Source organism: Lissotriton vulgaris, chromosome 4_1 (assembly GCF_964263255.1).
Source record: "Lissotriton vulgaris chromosome 4_1, aLisVul1.2, whole genome shotgun sequence".
NCBI classification, from domain to species: Eukaryota; Metazoa; Chordata; class Amphibia; order Caudata; family Salamandridae; genus Lissotriton; species Lissotriton vulgaris.
Window position 1 is genome coordinate 2008567728 of NC_141691.1, and position 22128 is coordinate 2008589855.

At 48.4% G+C, this 22128-nt stretch overlaps 1 protein-coding gene across 24 annotated transcripts in view; it reads right to left on the reverse strand.

Annotated features, from left to right (window-relative positions):
* The window catches only part of SCRIB (scribble planar cell polarity protein), a 668035-nt gene that overhangs the window by 352278 nt on the left and 293629 nt on the right, over nucleotides 1-22128 (reverse strand). For all 24 annotated transcript variants that reach the window (XM_086966382.1, XM_086966383.1, XM_086966358.1 and 21 more), the window contains exons 7-11: nucleotides 11378-11452; nucleotides 10849-10993; nucleotides 9089-9207; nucleotides 7141-7340; nucleotides 3253-3419 (exon numbers count right to left, since the gene is read on the reverse strand). In XM_086966382.1, coding sequence (XP_086822508.1) covers nucleotides 3253-3419; nucleotides 7141-7340; nucleotides 9089-9207; nucleotides 10849-10993; nucleotides 11378-11452 — 706 coding nt within the window. The remainder of the gene's footprint in view (nucleotides 1-3252; nucleotides 3420-7140; nucleotides 7341-9088; nucleotides 9208-10848; nucleotides 10994-11377; nucleotides 11453-22128) is intronic.

Genomic DNA, 22128 nt, shown 5'->3' on the forward strand with positions numbered 1-22128 from the left:
CCCCGGAGGGTATGAGTGGGTGAGCACCTTTTTCCGTTTGAAGTCACTTAGAGGGGGGCTGTTCACCGCCTCTCCTATGGCCCCGTCTGTTTCCTTTTCCCCGAAAGGACTGGCCCCTGTTCTGATAGTTCCAGTTTTGCTTCTGCTGGCCCTGGTGACCTTGGTTGTCACTCTGTTGGGTTTTGTGGAACGCCTGGTGTGATTGTCCTTGCGGGTTTGCACCCCTTCCATTCGGCCATCGCGTAGGAGTGCCTCTTCTCATCCACCTGAATTGCAGGACCCCCATGGACCTTGCCGTCTCGTTGTCTTTCTTCAGTTGGGTGAGTTTCTCATCAACTGGGGCTCCGAACAGTGTTTCTCCATTGAAAGGTGTGTTCATGATGTTGTTCTGAACCTCTGTTTTGAAGCCTGAGATCCTGAGCCAGGCTTGTCTTCTCTGTGTGATGCCTATAGCCATCAGTCTACTGGATGTTTCAGCCCCATCCAAGGCTGTCTTCAGGCATGAGTTAGTAATGTTTTTCCCTTCTTCCAAGAAGTGCGTTGCCCTCTGAAGGTATTGCTCTGGGAGGTGCTTGAGCAATTGGCTGATCTCATCCCAATGTTGGTATTGGTGCCTGTTCAGGAGGGCGTTGGAGTTAGCCATTCGCCAGTGCATTGCGGCGTTCCTCTCAATTTGTCTGCCCGTCAGGTCCATCCTCCTGCTTTCCTTGTCAGGTGGCCCAGATGTTGTTGGGACGTTGGCCCTTCTTCTGGCCGTTGCAGCGTTTATTGAATCTGCTGTGACGGACCCCTTGATGTAAGCAGGGTCCTGGGAGGAGAATTTGTATTTCTTCTCTGTCCTCGGCGTGACTGACCTGCATGTAGCCGGGTCCTTGAACGCTTCCTTCCCCTGATCTGTGATACTTTTCAGCATGGGCAAGAACTGGCTTCTTGTCTGTGTGGGGAGCAATGTTTCCAGCAGGAAGTCTGCTTTAGGCTTCTCCTCTTCCAGCTTAACCCCATAAGCTGCTGCTGCCTTCCTGACGACCTCATTGTATGCCCCAATGTCATCTGGCGGCGAAGGCTCTCAAGGGATAGGTCTCCACGGGCTCCTCCGGGTTTTCGGCCTCGATGTCCTGTCATTCCAGATCTTGGGCCGTCGAGGATCCTGAGCCGTAGCTGGACTGCTGCTCCCCATATTCACCCTCTGTGTAATAGAGGTCCTCTTCCTCTTCGTGTTCCGAGGGATTCGGAGTTTTCGGTGGCTCTTCGACGTCAAACTCCTCAAAGCTCCTGCACTTCAGCGACGGCAGTCGCTGGCTTCGAGGGGATCCTGTAACTTTTCATCTTTTCCTCAAAGTCCTTCTTCCTGTGAAGGATGTTTTCCATCTCTGCCTCGAGTCTTCTTTTCTTTCTCTCCAACTGTGCAGCCTGCTCGTCGTCGAGCGTTTCAACTGCTCTCTTCGACGGCGTCATCGACGTCGAAGCTTTTTTCGGCTTCTTCTCCTTCGAAGTCTAAGTCCCTTTTTCGGGGGCTTGCTTCGACGACCTTGGCTTTTCGCCGGTCTTCGGCGCCCGGGAGTCCTTCTCGAAGGATCCGCTGGGCCCTTTATCGGGGGATGCAGCTTCTGTCGTCGAGGTTTTCGGCGCTGGTGCTCCCTTTGAGGCTATGGACTCTGTTTTTCGAGAGTCTGTCTCAGGCTTTCGAGGCCCTGTCGAGGTTTTCGGGGTCGTAGACTCTCCTACCTTGTCAGACGTTTTCTTATCGGTCTCTGCGACCGTGAAGTCATCTGGACCTTCGGCGATGTTGTCCTCGTCGTCGGTAGAGAGGCCCAGTTCGTAAAGCGTCAGGGCCTAGCCTTTGCCCTGCATCGTGTAGTGAACTATCCTCTGCTTCTCTCGAACCCTGAGTGTCTTCGGTTTGAAGACGGAGCAGGCGTTGCAGTCTTTGCTCTCGGGGTCGATCGGCAGGCAGAGGTTGCAGACCGGTTGCCGCTCCTTCTGCGCGAACTTGTGGTGGCAGTTTTTGCAGAATTTAAAGGGTGTCTTGTACATCCCTGCGCTCAGGGTGCCCCTGTGTGCGCATTATCCGAAGGGCGTCGAAGAGCTCGAGGTTCTTCCCCTTCTTCGTCGTCTCCTCTCTGATGGTCTTCTCCTTATCTTTTTAGGTCTTTTATGTTGAAAAGTTGCTGTATTTTCTCCTTTTCTCCTCCAAAATTTCTGGAGCTTCACGCGACGATCCAGACCCAACGGCGGAAAAAATAATCTGAAGATGGCGCCCATGCCGACGTCACCGATGGTACACCAAATGGTGGGACGTCGACGCCCACCTGGGCTACACAAAAAAAAAAAAAACGACGATTCGGAACCCAACCACCAGATAGCGGAATATGCACAGCATAGTGAATCCAGAAGATTCACGCTGCAAAAGAATGTACTTTAGGGAAGGGAAGGAAGACCATAATAGAAAAAAATTCAAAATATGGAGACCAGGAAATGTACTTTAGGGAAGGAAGACCATAATAGAAAAAAATTTCAAAATATGGAGACCAGGAGAAATTGTAAAATGCCGGGTTATTAACGAGAGGTAGGCTGGACAAGGAGAGGGAACTGCGCCAGGCACCCTGGTGAGTATCCTATGTCCCTGCTGCTGGGGATGGCTTGCTAGTGACTACCCCAAGTAGACTGTTTGAGTCACCAATGCTAAAGATTGTGTCACAATAGAATGAGAAGGAACCGTGGAAGGCAGTTTGGCCGAAAAGAAGGCAGAAGGCCAACCAAAGAGAGAACAATAGTAAAAAGCAGGCCAACCAATGAGAGGGAAATTGTCAAGGCAGGTAGACCAACAAAGGTGGAATTGTAAAAGACAGGCAAGCCAATGGGTAAGGACTAAGTGCGTATAAGAGAGAATGAAAAAGCAAAGACCGTCAAATGGATAGAAGTAGCAAAGGAAGGCAGGTCAATGAAATACAAATGATAAAATAATAATTGACATACATTTTACTAGATGAGGACAGGTAATACGGTGTGATGCTCCAGAAGGCTGGAGTTCACAGGAAACTGCTGAAGGTAGAATATCGGCCAGTAAGTATGCTGCGAGTGAAGAGGCACCGGTTTCCCGTCTGAAGTTTTCAAAATGTATCTTAGACACAAATTAGATATACTGTGGTACTTCACCAAAGGCACTGATAGAGGACTTTAAATAAATAAAGGCACTCTAACTAACCTCTGAGTGACTAGACCTGAGGCTTTAGGCCGCATCACAATTCTTACCCAGACTTGGCGACGGCTGCTGAGGGAGTAGATAACAAGTAAGGACTTTCTCTCCACTCTTCTCATCATCTTCAGTCTGGAATTTCAACATGGGCTGCGACTGGTTCTCCGCAAGCCACAGTGCTTTCAGGTTAAGATTTGTGAGGGCAAATGGCAGGTTTTGCAATCTGGAAGGATATAGATCAGAAATAAACGCTCTTAAAAAAGTAACACACAAACCCTGATTTGGCTACTAAAAAGTCCCAGTTCAATGACAAGACCATCTTTATGCTGTACGTCATCAACTTATGTTCTCTTCTTTTTTCTCAGCAGCACAAACAAGTACAATGCATTTCCGTTTGATTCTCAGACAATGTAAAAAAATGAACCGAAGTAATGTTTGGGTGTCTGATTTTAGACTAAGATCGCAATTTTCACATCCTGAACGTATAAGCGGATTATATTTCAAAGCCCAGATGGAACTGTTTGGGGAACACAAAATTCCAGAACTGTTTTCCCAAATGTAATTGTTGATAATGCCTCAATTTACATTAGATGTTCAGAAAGCAAGAATCTGCCAATAATCTATAGAGTTTGACTTGATCCCAATCTTGCTCCTCATGATATTTATTCTGGACACACCTGAAGCTAAGCTGACAAAACAAATCTTAAAATGCAATGAACAGGGAGTGCCACTTAAAAGGATTTAAACAGAGTTTGTAGGAAAGTGGATTATTGTGGTGCAGCTGTGAGACCTCACCTTGTAATACTGACACAATCTTTATCAGGTCCAGTTGGGTTCTTTAATAAAACACTTAGCTCAGTCCTGAGTAGCTGTGGGACAGAGCAGCCAGGCTTAATCAAAGGGGCCAAGTGTAAACCATTTAGAAGTACCAAATCAACAGGTAAGCAAAAAAACGAGACAGTAAAAATCAAACAATTTATGAAAGTACAGTGTGTTTTTAGCTTTAACAGACACTACAATGAGAGGCTCTATGGAGGTGAGCCAGAGGTTTTACTTTTCATACGCAAGTAAAATATTTTAACTTCAATCTTTTAGATGCAATAAATCATTGTAAGTGGTTAGTAGCCAAAGGGCTAGAACACCTGTTAGAATTCTCTTAGACTAGCCACAACTGGGGCCAGTTGCACAGTCCACTCATGTCCAGCATGGCAATTTACCTGTTGCAATTAGCAGTCTTAGGGTCCTCAGTGTTGTGCATTTGTAAAGTGCACTATCAACCATGACGCAAAACCTTTGAACTTTTTTCCTTTCACGTAGTTCAGCCAAGAGGTGTTCTTGATGCTGGAGATAAAGATGCTGAAGTGGTCCTCAAAAATTGTGGTGAGGACCACACTGGGGTCTTTAAACTTCAGGGGTCATCTCCGGTTACAGGACTTTAGGGCCACGTAACAGGGGGTCTAGTGTACATCCAGCTGCCACTGGCCAACTGTTTCAGGGTCATAGCAGGGACAGAGGTTGCTTCCAGGGAAGCAAGTACTTTTCTTTGGGGCATCACAGTCCACTTTGGCGATGTGTCCCATGGACTTGGGGACACCTCAATAAGGTCAAGACTGTCGCCCAGCAGGCACTTCGTCATTCAGAAGTAGGCAAACATACCTGGAAGCAGAGCTTTGGACGGGTGCAGGTTCTTTCAGCCTTTGGTGACCCTAAATCTTAAAAGAGGCTAGCCAGATAGCCTTTGGAGTCATTTCTTCGTGCTGAGACAAGTGGCGCTCTTATCACAGCAGGAAAGTACTCTTTGTGGGTCCCTCAGGTGTAGCAGGTGCAGTTCAGTCTTTGGTGCAGTAGGGATCTCAGGAATGTGGCTATGGTTTGCCTCATATGGCCGTTTCTGGGAGAGGAGAACTCACTAGTCAATGGGGCAATAGTTCCTACTGGAGCACCCTTCAAACTTTACATCACTTCCTCAGGGTTTGCTCACTAAGTAATCCCAAGATACTCGCTCTACCCTAAACCAAGATGGTGCAAGCCTTCCTGGGCACACCCAAGGGTGTACCCAGTATATGTCGCTCCTACTGGAAACCGTATTCTGCAAAAGGTTTCCTCCCTCTGGAGAAGATGCCTGACTGTGCCTACACAAAAGGGGGCGTAGGTTAAGATGCAATAACTATTTGCTTCACTGAGACTTTAGCCTCTGAAGTTGGACGATCTGCTGCCACCACCCAGTAGTCATCCTATTTGAGGAGGTGACACCTCCTCCCTTCTGCAATTCTCACTGCTCCCAGTTACTAGGAGTGCTTCACAGTTCCTAGAGGGGGTGGGAGGCAGAATGTTTTCTTGGGTGACAACTGCAGGAGGCTACCAAATGATTGGGCAGCAAAGCAGTGACTTCCTAAATTCACCTTTCTATTAAATGTTACCCTAAATACGATCTCAGCAATGAGTCAGGTTTAATGTAACAATGAATTTGGTACCTTAGAGTAACAGCTTTGGTGGCCCCCAAACAGGTGCACAAACTTAGCACAGTGGCTACTAAAACTCCATGTTAGCTAATGGGACCATCAGCCTTACTCCAGGGAAAATGGCAATTTTGTGTTTGCATTGTCAGAGCATGTTAAATACAAAATACACATGCCCTTCTTTTTAATATTAGTCACCCTGCCTAATGGGCTACCTAGACATTCCCTATGAGTGGCTTACTAATATCAGAAAGGAAGGTTTGTGCTCACAATAGTGATTTTTCTCTGCAGAGTTGGCAGGTTCAAGCTGCCCAACCAGGCTGCAGTGGCAGGCCTAAAGTTATGTTTCCACCTTGTCACAGCAGTGGTAACACAATCAAGTGCTGCAGTCCATTGGCGACATTTAACTTTCTATCCCTGGGTACCTCTTTCACCACATACTAGTGACTGACAAGTACTTTAAATGAGCCAATCGGGTATTAGCCAATTGTACACACATTCTGGGGTGTCAGAGCACATGCACTGGTTTCTGGACACCATGGCTCAGTGCACTGCAGTCGAAAAACCACCAGCATCAGTTAAATACATTGGGGGGGGGGGGGGGGAAGGGGGGAGAAGGTGATCATTCAAAAAGGGGTCAATTCTACAGAGATGTATTATTTTATTCCATTTTGCACAAACCTATGCTAAAACCCCTATGAATAATCTGTGATCATGCAAGAGGAAGAACCACTGAGGTAGATCACTGCATATATAAGGACGTGGACCTCTGGAAGACACAACTGAAATCAAAACCACACAAAAGATATTCAGAAAACTGAACATTTCAATCTTCCCCTTCAGCTGTTCTCACACAGAACGAAGGTCACAACTGAAGACCTCGGACACACTCACTTACCCTGACAAGCTGGACTCTAAGATCCCATGTCTATCATCGTGCTAGTCTTTTCCAATTGGTGCTCGCAACTAACTCCAGGGAAACACATTAATTACATAACTTCTAAACAATTAATGGGATTAGGCAAAATAAGCAAGACCAGTATTATTTCTCCCGGATTGAACAACATAAATTTTTTTAATTTATACCAGCTTTAATCCTAACCCCAAAGCGTCTACTTTACCGGCTTTCTAGTCGCCCTTCCTTCCCTATGATGTATCATCTCCTTACTGTACTCTACAAAGCCTTTAATTTATGTTGTGGTGCCATTCATCCACTTTATGAAGCAATGAGTCCCCAAGGCCTTCGGACATCACAGTAATTCATTTCAGCTGGTACTCAAACATCTGTTTGTTAACATTTCAATTAATTTCTGCATTTACTCCTGTGGCCGAACTGGCAATACTAAACATACACTTGAGTAAGCAAGGACTCTCAAAAACAACACAAGGCAATCCTCTAGTAGTCTGGATCAGGAAAGTCAAAAGTGGACGGATGGGGATTAAAGAGGCTGTTTTGGAGCATAGTACATAGAAGCCTAGGTTTACCTGTTGCCAGCTACATCCAGTACATGCAGCTCAGTGGCGTCTGCCAGCTCAGAGGGAAGGCACGTTAAGCGGTTGTCTCGCAAAGAGAGGACATTTAGGCAGGCACAGCCACCAATCTCAGGTGGGAGAACAGTGAGCCGGTTCCGGTCCACGTTCAGGTTGGTTAGCTTGCTGAGCTTTCCCAAGGTTTTAGGAAGAGTCTAGAAAGGAAAATAAAACATGAAAAAAAAGTAACCGCAAATCTGCACATTTCAATGAAATATACAAAAGTGCAGGTTACAACAAGCATAGCTTCTTTAGTTTCAGAAAATGTGACTGAGTATCTTTAGGAATGGTAGTGTACCTTGTCCTGTCCTTGAGAACACAATATAAACAGTATCTGTTCAGACAAGACCTCACCTGAAAATGTGCTCACCTTGACTGCATGGCTTGAAAAATCAGTGCCAAGCTGTCATGTATCTTATTGTCACCTGACCTGTGGAATGTCTCTAACAGATCAGAGGCTGAGAGTAATCCCTGAGATCTATTCCTTATAATCCTGCCTCTACTTTAAAACAAAATCTAGGACTTAAACTGATATCGCTTGAGTTAAGTCTCAAGCATAGGCAGTGCGCGCTGCTTTAGTATTTCTATGTATCACCGCTGTAAGTGCAATTTGTAGTTACCCGTGAACCAAAGTTGAATTATTCTTTACAAATATAACACCGGCAGGCCTACGAAACAGTATTTTTTTGTGTAATAACTACATCCTGGGCTAAACTAAGTTAGGTCCCCAGGCCAGGTTAAACGAGAGTCCAAAAGAGTAACTCGGCATTCCACATAGAATGCATCATTGTGGTCTTGTGACATCCATGGCAAACCAAGGCATCCACTAAGGATACAGCCCATTAACAATAACTGCCTCTGAAAACAAGAAAGTAGTTGAGGAACCCTAAATTCAACATAACAGCAATCTCGGACTCAAACAGTTATCACGGCAAACTACAAAGCACAGTCTTTCACCAAAACACGTCACTCTCCTCGCCTCAGTTTCAGATTGGATTTCGAGATGGGCCTTGCTTTATAAGCCTTGAAATCTTGAGAAGACTGACAACTGGGTGATGGAAATGGCCTCAGGCAAAGCACACCCAGAGACATGGTGAGGGAAACCTTTGTTCAAACGACCAAAGGCAATGGGTGGAATCTGTGAAAAAGTCTTAGCTACTAGCAACTGCTCAGAACCACATTCCAGTCCAATATTTTTTCACCTACTGAACTACTCCAGGTAGGAAGTAAGCATATGCAAGTTACTCTAGATCATTCTCCAAACAAAAAGTTCAGCAGGATATCAGACCGAGCTGGCCTTGCTTAGATTCAGACTTGTGACCTGCAGACCACAGCAAACGTTCCTGATCCTTGTGAATATACGTTTGGAGCCAAACACTTATACAAATGTAAATGGAGTCATTTATCACCCAGATGTTAATTCGGTTAGGTATTTATTAAAAGTGGCAACAAAGTCACCACTTTATCCAGACACAATCTGCATTTGACAGGGCATCTTCCCTTAAGATTCCCTGGTCTCGGAGTCCCAATGAGGAAGAATGATAGCGAATAGATCTCACTAGGTTTTGGCCAGACGGATGGTCAGTGGCTGTTCATTTTGCATGCAGGATTGCATCCTTTATTTATTTTTTTACATGTAGCCCAAGTGAAGTGGTCTACTGAATATCCACTGTGATCCCCACGGCAGGCTCCCACGTTCGCCCTGAAGGTGTGAGTGGAAGTGTGCTACATGATGCAAGTAAAAACCAGTTTCAGTGAAATGGCTCAGCAAGTTAAATGTGTCTCAGACATGTGCCGTGATCTGCGGGTTGCAAATTTGAATTCCAGCAAGGGCAAATGAATCTTCCATCCTTTCAAGGTTGGTCAAGTGACTACCATTAAACAGGGCAGTATTCACACCCACCGTTAGCAGGTTCTCTGTGAGGATGAGCTCAGTCAGGTTGTCACAGTCCCCGATGGATTCAGTCAGAAGGCCAATGCGATTCTGATCAACCTTCAATATTGAGAGCTGCTTCAACTGACCTGGAGTGAAGTAATACAGTATTGTTAGAAATGAGAAAACAAAGCAGCTAAAATAAGTCAATCACAGTGTAGAAGCAGAGCAGCATGCTGGGATAATGCAACGCATACAGCATTATGTGCAGAGGTGCAAATGTATTTAGGGAAACTACAGTTCACATACAGAGCAATCTAGAGATTTCAGTACATGCTGGGGCACAATTTCAGATTTAACCTGCGTGCACATATAGCAAGGATAAAAATCCTAAACAAAGAAAGATACAGGCTTTTTGTTTGTTTAAATCTGTTCAACATTTTCAATTAGATATCATATATAGTATTGACAACATTAACAACACTATATTCAACGTACAAGAGTGACATGCTTTTAAACACAGCAGTGTGTGTGATGTTATGTTAGCTAATGACTACTGTAGAACGCGCTACATGCGGCCTATAAAAACATTTCTGTACGGGCGGGAACACCTGAGATTAAATCAACGAAGCCAACCGATAGCAGTAAAAAGATGTAGTTAATTCGAGGCAAAGGTGCAAAAAACAAGAAATCTGAAACAGGGAACAGGCATGCACCCATCTTATTAGCCAACATGCGCCATTTCTCAATTAAACATCAAATGGATTAAACAAAAGAGCGGGTGACAAATGGTCAGAGCGGAGCATACAATACATTTTTCAATCAATTCACAACTGGGCAGCATATGTCAGTGGAGTTTAATAATCATCCAGGGGACTCAACTGTGTGTTACATAGCAGTATGGAAATCAATCAGGATAACATCCAAAAGGCTGCGAGGGGGTACTTGCGTAAACTCGTTGCTTCCCTGTATAGTGTGATACTCTCTGCTTGAACCCACGTAGCCATGGATTGCTCCCAGGCAAAGCAAGCATAGGGGATAGATAATTTTAATTTGAAAGTAACCAGGTGCTTGGCTAGCAGGAGACCCAAGTCAAGAAATCGGGGGTGTCCCTGTGTACCCTACAGCTACGGTGTATGCCTAATAGGCAAACCTCCCACGTGTGCAATGAGGTGCATCTTGTGCAATTCGTCAGGCAAGATGCAAGCTTAGCAGGAAATGATGACCCCCCAACACCTTCAGGACGGAGCAAGGCTTGCTGGACTGAACAGACAGTACAGCCTCCAAGCTTATGAGCACTCTAGGAAGGAGTGCCCTGGATGTATGCAGTTTCCATGGCACAAACCTAGCTAAAAGGCAGCTGAGCTTTGTACAGTGCCAAAGAAGCGCATAAAGTACACGAGTGACAGTAGAGGACTGGTTTGTAGACTTTTAATGCGTTATGTAGTGGTGGCATGTAGTATTCTTTAAAGAAATGAGCCTTCAACTGCTACAGCACTAGCTAGGACGAACAAGACATTATTAGTCAAAGAAGGACCTACAGAAAATATTTCACTGATGGCTCAAAGAGACTGCCTAAAAATCTCAACCTCTATTACACCTTGATATACCAATAATCCATAATGACACCAGAGTACTTGACACAGGACAGACTGAGGAAAAATAAAGCTATGTTACAAGTAGTTTACAAGCATGTGGTAGAATAAGGAAGAGGCAGTGCAGTGCAGAACCGAGCACAAACACACTTGAACTAGTAGGTACAATTCAGCGAAGAATAACAGTTTCCTCACCAATGCCATCAGGAATGCTTTCCAATACATTCTGGGAGAGCAGCAAGTCTGTCAAAGCCACGAGGCCACTGATCTCGGCAGGCAGGTGTTCCAGCTTGTTCTCAGACACATCTAGACACACCAGGCGTCTGAGGTTGCCAAGTTCCTGTGAAAGATGAAGAAAGAGGGATTGAAAGACGCCCAGCTCAGGAGAAAACTAAGGTTCTGCTGCACTGAAGGGTAATCTCTGCTCAGAAAAACGATGCCTAGCAGCAGCCAGGCTTTACAGCCATAATTTCCAAAAACACTAAATGCTCGAACAGAGTGAATGTGAGATTATGAACTGATCTTGAGATTTAGATTCTGCTCAATAACCCCCATAAAATCCTTCAGTTTTTTATCTATTTGATTAGAAGTTTTTAAAGTTTTGAGGCGGTGATGCTTTAAGCAAATGTCTCTGTTAAAGTCAATTATAGAAAACCATACTTTTGGGCATCACCTTATGGTAAAACAATAACAGATCCATTATTGTTGAAGGAACAATACTCACTGGAGGAAGTGCAGAGAGTTGGTTTCGGTCCAGCCATAGTTCTCGTAAGTTTGGCAACGCTCCTAAAGTGTCTGGCTGTACCAAAATAAAGCAAATGGTGATAATCATGAAAAAACAGGCACTAATAAATAGTCGAGAAAAGTACAAAATAATATACACACACTTCTCTCGGTCGCTACTCTAAAATTGAAAAGCATTCATACCTTGAGAATACAGTCCCTTACCTCACCATCCAATACACCGACTAAATCTCAAGTGATCTGTTGGCCTAAACCTTGTCCAGATGAGAATGCAGACTCCAGACCCTTCCAAAGACTGACCCTACTGGCTCACCATTTCATACAAGCATCCAATGAGACGCCAGCTACTGGGATCACCATCCCATAAACTAACCAGACAAGAAGTGGGATCACCACCCCTTTGTTGTACTCAATGAGCAGCCAGTCCCCTTACTCAAAACTGCATTCACTGACCCAAAATGAAATAAGTACCTTACCTCGCCAGGCCTGGCATTGGCTCCATGAGAAATCTGCCTAATGACTCACCATTTCATAAACTGCACCGGTTACAAGCCAGCACTCCGAGCCCAATGATAAATCGGCTCCTTGCCAAATGAGAAGCCTGTTCCTAGGCGCAGAATCACTCATATAAACATAAAATGTGTACTTGTAAAGCACATGTTCGCCCCACCGAGGTCTCTTGGCGCTGAATAACAGATGTTTATTGTTATCCAACTCAATGGTACTCATTTTATCGACCTCAGATGGATGAAAGGCTGAGTGGACCCGCTGTGATTTTAACCTGTGACCATGAGGTCGAACACAGGCCCCTGCAGTGGATGCCTTAGTCCACTAAGCCACCAGACCCGGCTTAAACTGGCGTATAGAAGTAAAATCACCTTCTAACCCACTTGTATAATTGGATATAAATTGCAGTCAGGATCTCCCCCCAAACTCACGCATAGTCAAAAAGATCAGCAAAAACCTTAAGAAATCATGATTGCAACACACCCAACTGCAAGAATCCCTCACGTCATTCAGAATACTGAATTCACTGAGTGTCAACCATCCAGTTGGTTCTCCTACAAATGCAATTAATGCTTTATACACATCCATTCATTAATGGTCGAACTTCTGAAGGACCTTTACTCTGCAGGCAGTCAGGAAATGCTTTACTTGCAGAGCACCAGAATATACAGATCACCTGCGAACCACAGCGAAGAGTGGATAACGTTTACTTAATTGAGAAACCACTTTTCTCTAAATATCTGGAAAACCAACTCAAAATAGCCAAATGCTAGTTCTGTTCTTGCATGTTCAGGCAATCACCCTTGGTCTACTACTAGAAACAATAATGGGGCGCTCCCACCTCCCTATTAGGAATTGCTTGAAAATTTGACACAGGAGGTTTGGGATTTTGCGGACTGCAATATATCAGGCCAAAAAGAAAGCAACTGTCTTTCTATTTTCTAAGACTTCTTTAACGTTTTCTGCACCAGTTCTAAGATAATTTATCAAAAACAAAATATTGATACTACAAATGTTTTGGGGCAGGACAGACTTCCACAGCTGTGTTTCTCCTTCCTAATTCCATTAGACAATTTCAATTTCCTTTTCCTCCCCTGACCTTGATCCTTTTAAACACCTGCTTTTTCCTTGCATTTACTTTCTACCTGTGCCTCCAGGCAGAAGGCAATAACATGTTTACACCTTTTTACCCTTTTGATGTTTTTCCTCATGATTTTGAGGCTCTACCAGCTGAATCATCACTAAGAAATTGTTCGGAAATTGATGCCAATGGATCTAGTCTAACTAAGAAGTCAAAACCAGCACAAGCTTCCTCCCTTCCTTCCTCCTCCACCTACTAAATTGAATTGACATTGAATTTATTTCCTGCTCGATTAATTAAAATCATTAAAGTAAACAAGCATTTGCAATGCAATAGGTCTCGCATTAGGAAAGTTTGAGCTATTCTTGTAAATGACAAATTTTTTATTTATGTGTTGGTTTTGAAAATAGCAAAATTAATAGCTTTGTCATTTACAATGCCAATACTTTTATCTTTTGCAAATGTGACACCTATAGCATTTGTAATGCAACATGTTTTGTATTTACGTGACTTAGATGTATTGATATTACAAATAACAATGGCTTTCAATTTTTTAAAGTAATTAATACTTAAATAAAAGTTATTGTAATTTATAATGGCAATAGCTTAAACTTTTGTAAATAACTTGTGAAGATTATGTTCAGTGTATTTTATTGTGACGAAAATCCAAGAACAGAAGTGAAATATTAACATCTTTTTGTGACATTTGTAATAAAGCTTGAAACATTGAGAGAATATATTTGAACCAGTTGTTGAATGGTTGCATAGATTGATACTGTGGTCCCCCCCCCCCCCCGAGTGATGCTGTGGTACCCCCCCGAGTGATGCGGTGGTACCCCCCCCCCCCGGAGTGATGCGGTGGTACCCCCCCCCCCCCCGAGTGATGCGGTGGTACCCCCCCCCCCCCCCCCGAGTGATGCGGTGGTACTCCACCCCCCCCCCCCGAGTGATGCGGCGGTACTCCACCCCCCCCCCCCCCGAGTGATGCGGTGGTACCCCCCCCCCCCCCCCCGAGTGTGCGGTGGTACCCCCCCCCCCCCCCGAGTGATGCGGTGGTGCCCCCCGAGTGATGCTGTGGTGCCCCCCGAGTGATGCTGTGGTGCCCCCCGAGTGATGCTGTGGTGCCCCCCGAGTGATGCTGTGGTCCCCCCCGAGTGATGCTGTGGTCCCCCCCGAGTGATGCTGTGGTCCCCCCCCGAGTGATGCTGTGGTCCCCCCGAGTGATGCTGTGGTCCCCCCCGAGTGATGCTGTGGTCCCCCCCGAGTGATGCTGTGGTCCCCCCCGAGTGATGCTGTGGTCCCCCCCGAGTGATGCTGTGGTCCCCCCCGAGTGATGCTGTGGTCCCCCCCCGAGTGATGCTGTGGTCCCCCCCGAGTGATGCTGTGGTCCCCCCGAGTGATGCTGTGGTCCCCCCGAGTGATGCTGTGGTCCCCCCCGAGTGATGCTGTGGTCCCCCCCGAGTGATGCTGTGGTCCCCCCGAGTGATGCTGTGGTCCCCCCCGAGTGATGCTGTGGTCCCCCCGAGTGATGCTGTGGTCCCCCAGAGTGATGCTGTGGTCCCCCCGAGTGATGCTGTGGTCCCCCCCGAGTGATGCTGTGGTCCCCCCCGAGTGATGCTGTGGTCCCCCCCGAGTGATGCTGTGGTCCCCCCCCCGAGTGATGCTGTGGTCCCCCCCGAGTGATGCTGTGGTCCCCCCCGAGTGATGCTGTGGTGCCCCTGGCGTGAGGGCGATAGACGGCGTGAGGGCGATAGATGGCGTGAGGGGGATAGATAGATGGCGTGAGGGCGATAGATAGATGGCGTGAGGGCGATAGATAGATGGCGTGAGGGCGATAGATAGATGGCGTGAGGGCGATAGATAGATGGCGTGAGGGCGATAGATAGATGGCGTGAGGGCGATAGATAGATGGCGTGAGGGCGATAGATAGATGGCGTGAGGGCGATAGATAGATGGCGTGAGGGCGATAGATAGATGGCGTGAGGGCGATAGATAGATGGCGTGAGGGCGATCGATGGATAGCGTGAGGGCGATCGATGGATAGCGTGAGGGCGATCGATGGATAGCGTGAGGGCGATCGATGGATAGCGTGAGGGCGATCGATGGATAGCGTGAGGGCGATCGATGGATAGCGTGAGGGCGATAGATGGATAGCGTGAGGGCGATAGATGGATAGCGTGAGGGCGATAGATGGATAGCGTGAGGGCGATAGATGGATAGCGTGAGGGCGATAGATGGATAGCGTGAGGGCGATAGATGGATAGCGTGAGGGCGATAGATGGATAGCGTGAGGGCGATAGATGGATAGCGTGAGGGCGATAGATGGATAGCGTGAGGGCGATAGATGGATAGCGTGAGGGCGATAGATGGATAGCGTGAGGGCGATAGATAGCGTGAGGGCGATAGATAGCGTGAGGGCGATAGATAGCGTGAGGGCGATAGATAGCGTGAGGGCGATAGATAGCGTGAGGGCGATAGATAGCGTGAGGGCGATAGATAGCGTGAGGGCGATGGGTGGGTGAGGGTGTGTGAGGATGAGGTTGGGTGAGGGGTTGGGTGAGGGGTTGGGTGAGGGGGGTGAGGGTGAGGGGGTGTGAGGGTGAGTGAGGGGGTGTGAGAGTGAGGGGGTGTGAGGGTGAGGGGGTTTGAGGGGGTAGGGGGTGTGAGGGTGAGGGGGTGTGAGGGAGGGGGGTGTGAGGGGGGAGGGGGGTGTGAGGGTGAGGGGGTGAGGGGGGTGAGGGGGGTGAGGGGGTGTGAGGGGGTGAGGGTGAGGAGGGTGAGGGGTGTGAGGGGGTGAGGAGGGTGAGGGGTGTGAGGATGAGGGGGGTGAGGATGAGGGGGGTGAGGATGAGGGGGGTGAGGATGAGGGTGAGTGGATGTGAGGGGATGTGAGATTGAGGGGGTGAGGATGAGGGGTGTGAGGGTGAGGATGAGGGGGTGAGGGAGGTTGAGGGGGTGAGGAGGGGGTGAGGGGATGTGAGGGTGTGTGAGGGTTTGAGGGTAGGTGAAGATGAGGGGGTGTGAGGGTGAGGGGGTGTGATGGTGAGGTGAGGATGTGAGGGTGAGAGGGTTGTGAGGGTTAGGGGGTGAGTGAGGGTGTGTGAGGGGGTGAGGGTGTGAGGGTGTGAGGGTGTGTGAGGGTGTGTGAGGGTGTGTGAGGGGGAGGGAGGAGTGAGGGTGTGTGCGGGGAGTGAGGGTGTGTGTGCGGGGAGTGAAGGTGTGTGAGGGTGTGTGAGGGTGTGGGGGGGTGTGGGGGGGTGTGGGGGGGGGTGGGGGGGTGTGGGGGGTGTGGGGGGTGTGGAGGGGGTGTGGGGGTGGGTGTGTGAGAGGGTGAGTGAGGGTGTGTGAGGGGAGTGAGGGTGTGTGAGGGGAGTGAGGGTGAGAGGGTTGTGAGGGTTAGGGGGTGAGGGGGAGTGAGGGTGAGAGGGTGGGTGAGGGTGGGTGAGGGTGAGAGGGTGGGTGAGGGTGAGAGGGTGGGTGAGGGTGAGAGGGTGGGTGAGGGTGAGAGGGTGGGTGAGGGTGAGAGGGTGTGTGAGGGTGTGAGGGTGGGTAAGGGTGAGAGGGTGAGTGAGGGGTGAGAGGGTGAGTGAGGGTGAGAGGGTGAGTGAGGGTGAGTGAGGGTGAGAGGGTGAGTGAGGGTGAGAGGGTGAGAGGGTGTGAGGGGATGCGAGGGTGAGCGAAGTTGAGGGGGTTTGGGGGTGAGGGAAGGTGAGGGGGTTTGGGGGTGAGGGGGGGTGAGGGGGGGTGAGGGTGTGAGGGAGGTTGAGGGGAGGTGAGGGGATGGGAATGGGATAAGAGGCGATGTGAGGGTGTGTGAGGGTGAGATGGTGTGTGAGGGTGAGATGGTGTGTGAGGGTGAGATGGTGTGTGAGGGTGAGATGGTGTGTGAGGGTGAGATGGTGTGTGAGGGTGAGAGGGTGAAAGGGGGTGAGAGGGTGAAAGGGGGTGAGAGGGTGAAAGGGGGTGAGAGGGTGAAAGGGGGTGAGAGGGTGAAAGGGGGTGAGAGGGTGAAAGGGGGTGAGAGGGTGAAAGGGGGTGAGAGGGTGAAAGTGGGTGAGAGGGTGAAAGGGGGTGAGAGGGTGAAAGGGGGTGAGAGGGTGAAAGGGGGTGAGAGGGTGAAAGGGGGTGAGAGGGTGAAAGGGGGTGAGAGGGTGAAAGGGGGTGAGTGGGTGAGGGGGTGTGAGGGTGGGTGAGGGAACGTGAGGGTGAGGGAACGTGAGGGAACGTGAGGGTGAGGGAACGTGAGGGTGAGGGAACGTGAGGGTGAGGGAACGTGAGGGTGAGGGAACGTGAGGGTGAGGGAACGTGAGGGTGAGGGAGGGTGAGGGAACGTGAGGGTGAGGGAACGTGAGGGTGAGGGAACGTGAGGGTGAGGGAACGTGAGGGTGAGGGAACATGAGGGTGAGGGAACGTGAGGGAACGTGAGGGTGAGGGAACGTGAGGGTGAGGGAACGTGAGGGTGAGGGTGTGTGGGATGTGAGGGGTGGGTGAGAGGGTGAGCGGTGGGTGAGAGGGTGAGGGGTGGGTGAGAGGGTGAGGGGTGAGTGAGGGTGAGAGGGTGAGGGGTGAGTGAGGGTGAGAGGGTGAGGGGTGAGTGAGGGTGAGAGGGTGAGAGGGTGAGGGTGAGAGGGTGAGAGTGGGTGAGGGTGGGTGAGGGTGGGTGAGGGGGGGTGAGGGGGGGTGAGGGGGGGTGAGGGGGTGAGGGTGGGTGAGGGGGTGTGTGAGGGGGTGTGTGGGTGTGTGAGGGGGTGTGTGGGTGGGTGAGGGGGGGGTGGGTGGGTGGGGGGGGTGGGTGGGTGAGGGGGGGTGTGGGTGGGTGAGGGGGGGTGTGGGTGGGTGAGGGTGGGGGTGGGTGAGAGGGTGGGGGTGGGTGAGAGGGTGAGTACGGGTGAGAGGGTGAGTACGGGTGAGAGGGTGAGTACGGGTGAGAGGGTGAGTACGGGTGAGAGGGTGAGTACGGGTGAGAGGGTGAGTACGGGTGAGAGGGTGAGTACGGGTGAGAGGGTGAGGGGGTGTGAGGGTGAGGGGATGGGAGGGGGAGGGGATGGGAGGGGGTGTGAGGGTGAGGGTGTGTGAGGGTGAGAAGGTGGGTGGAAGGGTGTGTGAGGGTGAAAGGGTGTGAGGGTGAAAGGGTGTGTGAGGGTGAAAGGGTGAGCGAGGGTGAAAGGGTGAGCGAGGGTGAAAGGGTGAGCGAGGGTGAAAGGGTGAGCGAGGGTGAAAGGGTGAGCGAGGGTGAAAGGGTGAGCGAGGGTGAGGGGGTGAGAGTGGGTGAGGGGGTGAGGGGGGTGAGAGGGGGTGAGGGGGTGAGAGGGGGTGAGGGAGGGTGAGGGGGTGAGGGAGGGTGAGGGGGTGAGAGCGTGTGTGAGGGTGAGGGCAGCTCTGGCATTGGAAAGAAAAATGCCTCCACAGAGCACTTGGCATCATTTGAACTGTCTTTTTTTCCAGCCCTTTTCTCTTTGATAGACAGCGACTGCAATAAAAAAACAAAATAAAAAAAACACAATTTTGTGAATATGAATGGAGGGACTTAAGTCTGCTGCCCTTTATAGGCCTCTATCCTTGCATTCACAGGCATTCAGCAGGATTCACAAAGCACACTTCTGCCTCTTTAATATGAATATTGAATCCTACTGAATGCCATTTTGTGCTGTGATAATTTTTTACATCTATCTCTGCACACAAATAATTTGCAGATGCTGCACAAAAATTGCACCTGTGGCGCGACCTGAGATTTGCACATGAGGCCATGAATGAAGGCCACTGAACAGAAAGAGTGTAAGGAGGGAGAGTCACTGAGTGTGAAATACAAGGATAACGAGACCGAAGAAGGCAAGAGAGACTAGGATTGTGATACGTTATGAGAGCAAGGGTGAGAGAGCGAAAGAAACTAGTGAGATTGCAGGACAAGAAGTACATTCAGAATGTGAGATGCATGAAGAGAGAGACAGACAAGGAGAAGAAGGCTGTGGAGAAACTCAATGCGAGATACAATGAATGAGAGACTGTTAAAGTTCGTGCACGAGACAGTGAATGTGAGATGCATGACGAGAGAGAGAGGAGGAAGATGAGATACATGGCACGCGAGGAAGCCCTGCCACCAATTAGCCTGCGGCTCAGATCACAGTAGGCCACGTAACCTGGCTGCCACGATGAAGCCAATCACAGCCAAGGAAAATTCAGTCCAACTTACTCACCAATTGCCTGAGACAAGTGGGTGGGTGTAGAGAAGGGCATCACCTGTCTGCGCCGACTTGGGCCTGGTAACTTTCTAATGAGATATGGGCTAGAAACACCATGTCTCACACCACAAAACTCACAGCATTACAGCTCCCATCATCACATCTATGGATACTTTCCAAGTACCCATGCACCATCTCTAACATCTCAACAAACAAAGGTTGCAAGCCTGCATGACAACCAAGTATACATAATGCACATATTTGCACGAGCATCCCATTCCTCACCTCGTAAAGCAAAAGAATTTAAAAGTGCTTTTTGTTGATTCATGCTCATGCGAAAGCAATGTATGCAATGGAGGTAAGTGCTTGCATCAAGAGAAATAGTTTTGATGCCATAGTGCTTGAAAAACCCCGTCAGGGAGACCGATGGTCACCTATAACACTACAGCATCAAGCACACCGACTTTCTGAAACAAGCCCTCGGCATTGCTGTGGCGGGGGAGGGTGTTGGTGGGGGGGGGGGCAGGGGGGGGGCGCGGGGAAGCGTTAGCCTTTGAAGTCGGAAGCGTCAAAAACAGCGCTATGGGGGGGGGGGGACACATTGCAGTAAGCACGGAGAGACGGGGAGCAAATGGGAGCGAGGCATTGCGCAGATGGGGGCAGGGGAGAGCATTCCTTTGAAGTGTGAAGCTCTCGGCATTGCTGTGGCCGGTCCGATGCGATGATGCAGGCAGCTCAGGGAGCAAATGGCAAGCGTGTGCACGGGGCACGTGCACTCCGTGTAATCCGCCTGCCAAAGCACTCTTGGTCAGCTTTCCTGTTCCGCCTCTATATGTCTCGACATCTGCATTGGCAGAGGTCAAGACCTAAAATATAAATATATATATATATATTTTGTTTCCAAGGTGCCTTTGCGCAGCGAGAGGGCACACGACAAACATCCCACCAGTCGGTTTAATTTGCAGGCTGCCTTTCATATCCATCAATTATCTGTTCTGCCAACGCGTTTCAAGACACTCGGTCTCTTCCAGGGCTAATTACTAGACACATCGGACAGCGAGCATTGATGCAAATTAGTTTTTATTTCATTTCCATTGTAGTTCCGCCCCCAGTAGGCGTGTGCTAAGTTCAAGCATTGTGGAACATGAAGTATTCAGTGCGCGCAAGTGTCTTGAAACGCGTTGGCAGAACAGATAATTGATGGATATTAAAGGCAGCCTGCAAATTAAACCGATTGGTGGGATGTTTGTCGTGTGCCCTCTCGCTGCGCAAAGGCACCTTGGAAACAAAATTTTAACGCAGCGGTCTGGCCGCAGAGAGGAGCCCCATCATCAACCAGTGAGGACTGCAATCGCCGGCTGGTGAGGATGAGGTCCCACACTGTTAGGACCAGAAGCACAGCGTCCCTTGCACATTAAGGTTGCCTACATGTCTGTCACCTACTAAGGTAAAAAACAGACATTAAATTGAAAAGCACATTTGAACTTACTAAAGGACGGAATTTGCGCGCACTGAAAACTTCATGTTCCACAATGCTTGAACTTAGCACACGCCCACTGGGGGCGGAACTACAATGGAAATGAAATAAAAACTAATTTGCATCAATGCTCGCTGTCAGATGTGTCTAGTAATTAGCCCTGGAAGAAGAGACTGAGTGTCTTGAAACGCGTTGGCAGAACAGATAATTGATGGATATGAAAGGCAGCCTGCAAATTAAACCGACTGGTGGGATGTTTGTCGTGTGCCCTCTTGCTGCGTAAAGGCACCTTGGTAACAAAACAAAACATATATATATATATATATATATATATATATATATATATATATATATATATATATATATATATATATATATATATATATATATATTACACATACAGCAGTCACCCGCGTCACCTTATTCATAGCATCCCCTACGGGGAGATGCTAAGGATAAAACGCATCTGTAGTAATGATGGTGAATGCAGAACAGCCCAACTACAATGCAAAATGCGATTTTTAGACAGAGGGTACAGTGCCAAAATGATAGATGATGCGATTCTAAAAACCTCAAAAGTAGCAAGAGAACATCTGCTACAGAAATGCTCTGAGGTGCCCAATACTAGTGAAATGCCAACAACAGAAAAAATCCAGTGTAGGGCTATAGTAACATACAGCCAACAGCATGCTGAAATTTGTAAAATCTTCTCCAGAAATTGGAATCTCGTACGGGGAGATCAAACTATCGGTGATCTAGTAAAAAATCAACCTGAGATCACATTTAGGAAATCTCCTTCCCTAGGCAGTGCTATTGTCAATAACACTTTAGACGTTCCTAAAAAGTGGTGGGAACGCTTTACAGGCTTTAAAAAGTGTCAGATCTGCAAAGCCTGCAAGCACGCCATTAATAAGACCCAGTACACGAGCCCTTTCCATGAGAAGCCCATTAAGATCAGGCAAAAGTTGGGATGTAAAACTGAGTTTGTGGTCTACATCTTGGTGTGCCCATGTGGCCTCCAATATGTGGGCAGTACCCGCCTTCCAGCACACAAACGCATCCTTCAACATTTGCGGCCCATATCTGGAAAAGACCAGGCGTATCCGGTAGCTCGACATTTCGAGAAATGCCACAACAGCAACCCCGATAAGCTTCAGTATTATTTGGTGGACTCTGTCCTACCCTTAAGGAGAGGGGGTGACAGACAGTAAATTGCGTCTTCTGGAAACCCGCTATATACTTGAGCTAAACAGTAAACATCCGGGGGGGCTCAACAGCACGGAGGACCTTTATACTTGTTTATAGTAGGGTCCTAGTTTCCCATTCTTGAGTGGATATTGTATTGCTGAAACGATCTAATTACACAAGTTGTGTTGCAGCAGCCTGCAGATTTTAAATACATAAAGTAACACTGAACAAGTTATATTATTTTTGCACGAGCACTTTATATTTCCTTTTTACCTAGCAACCCGCTTGAAGGTGCATAG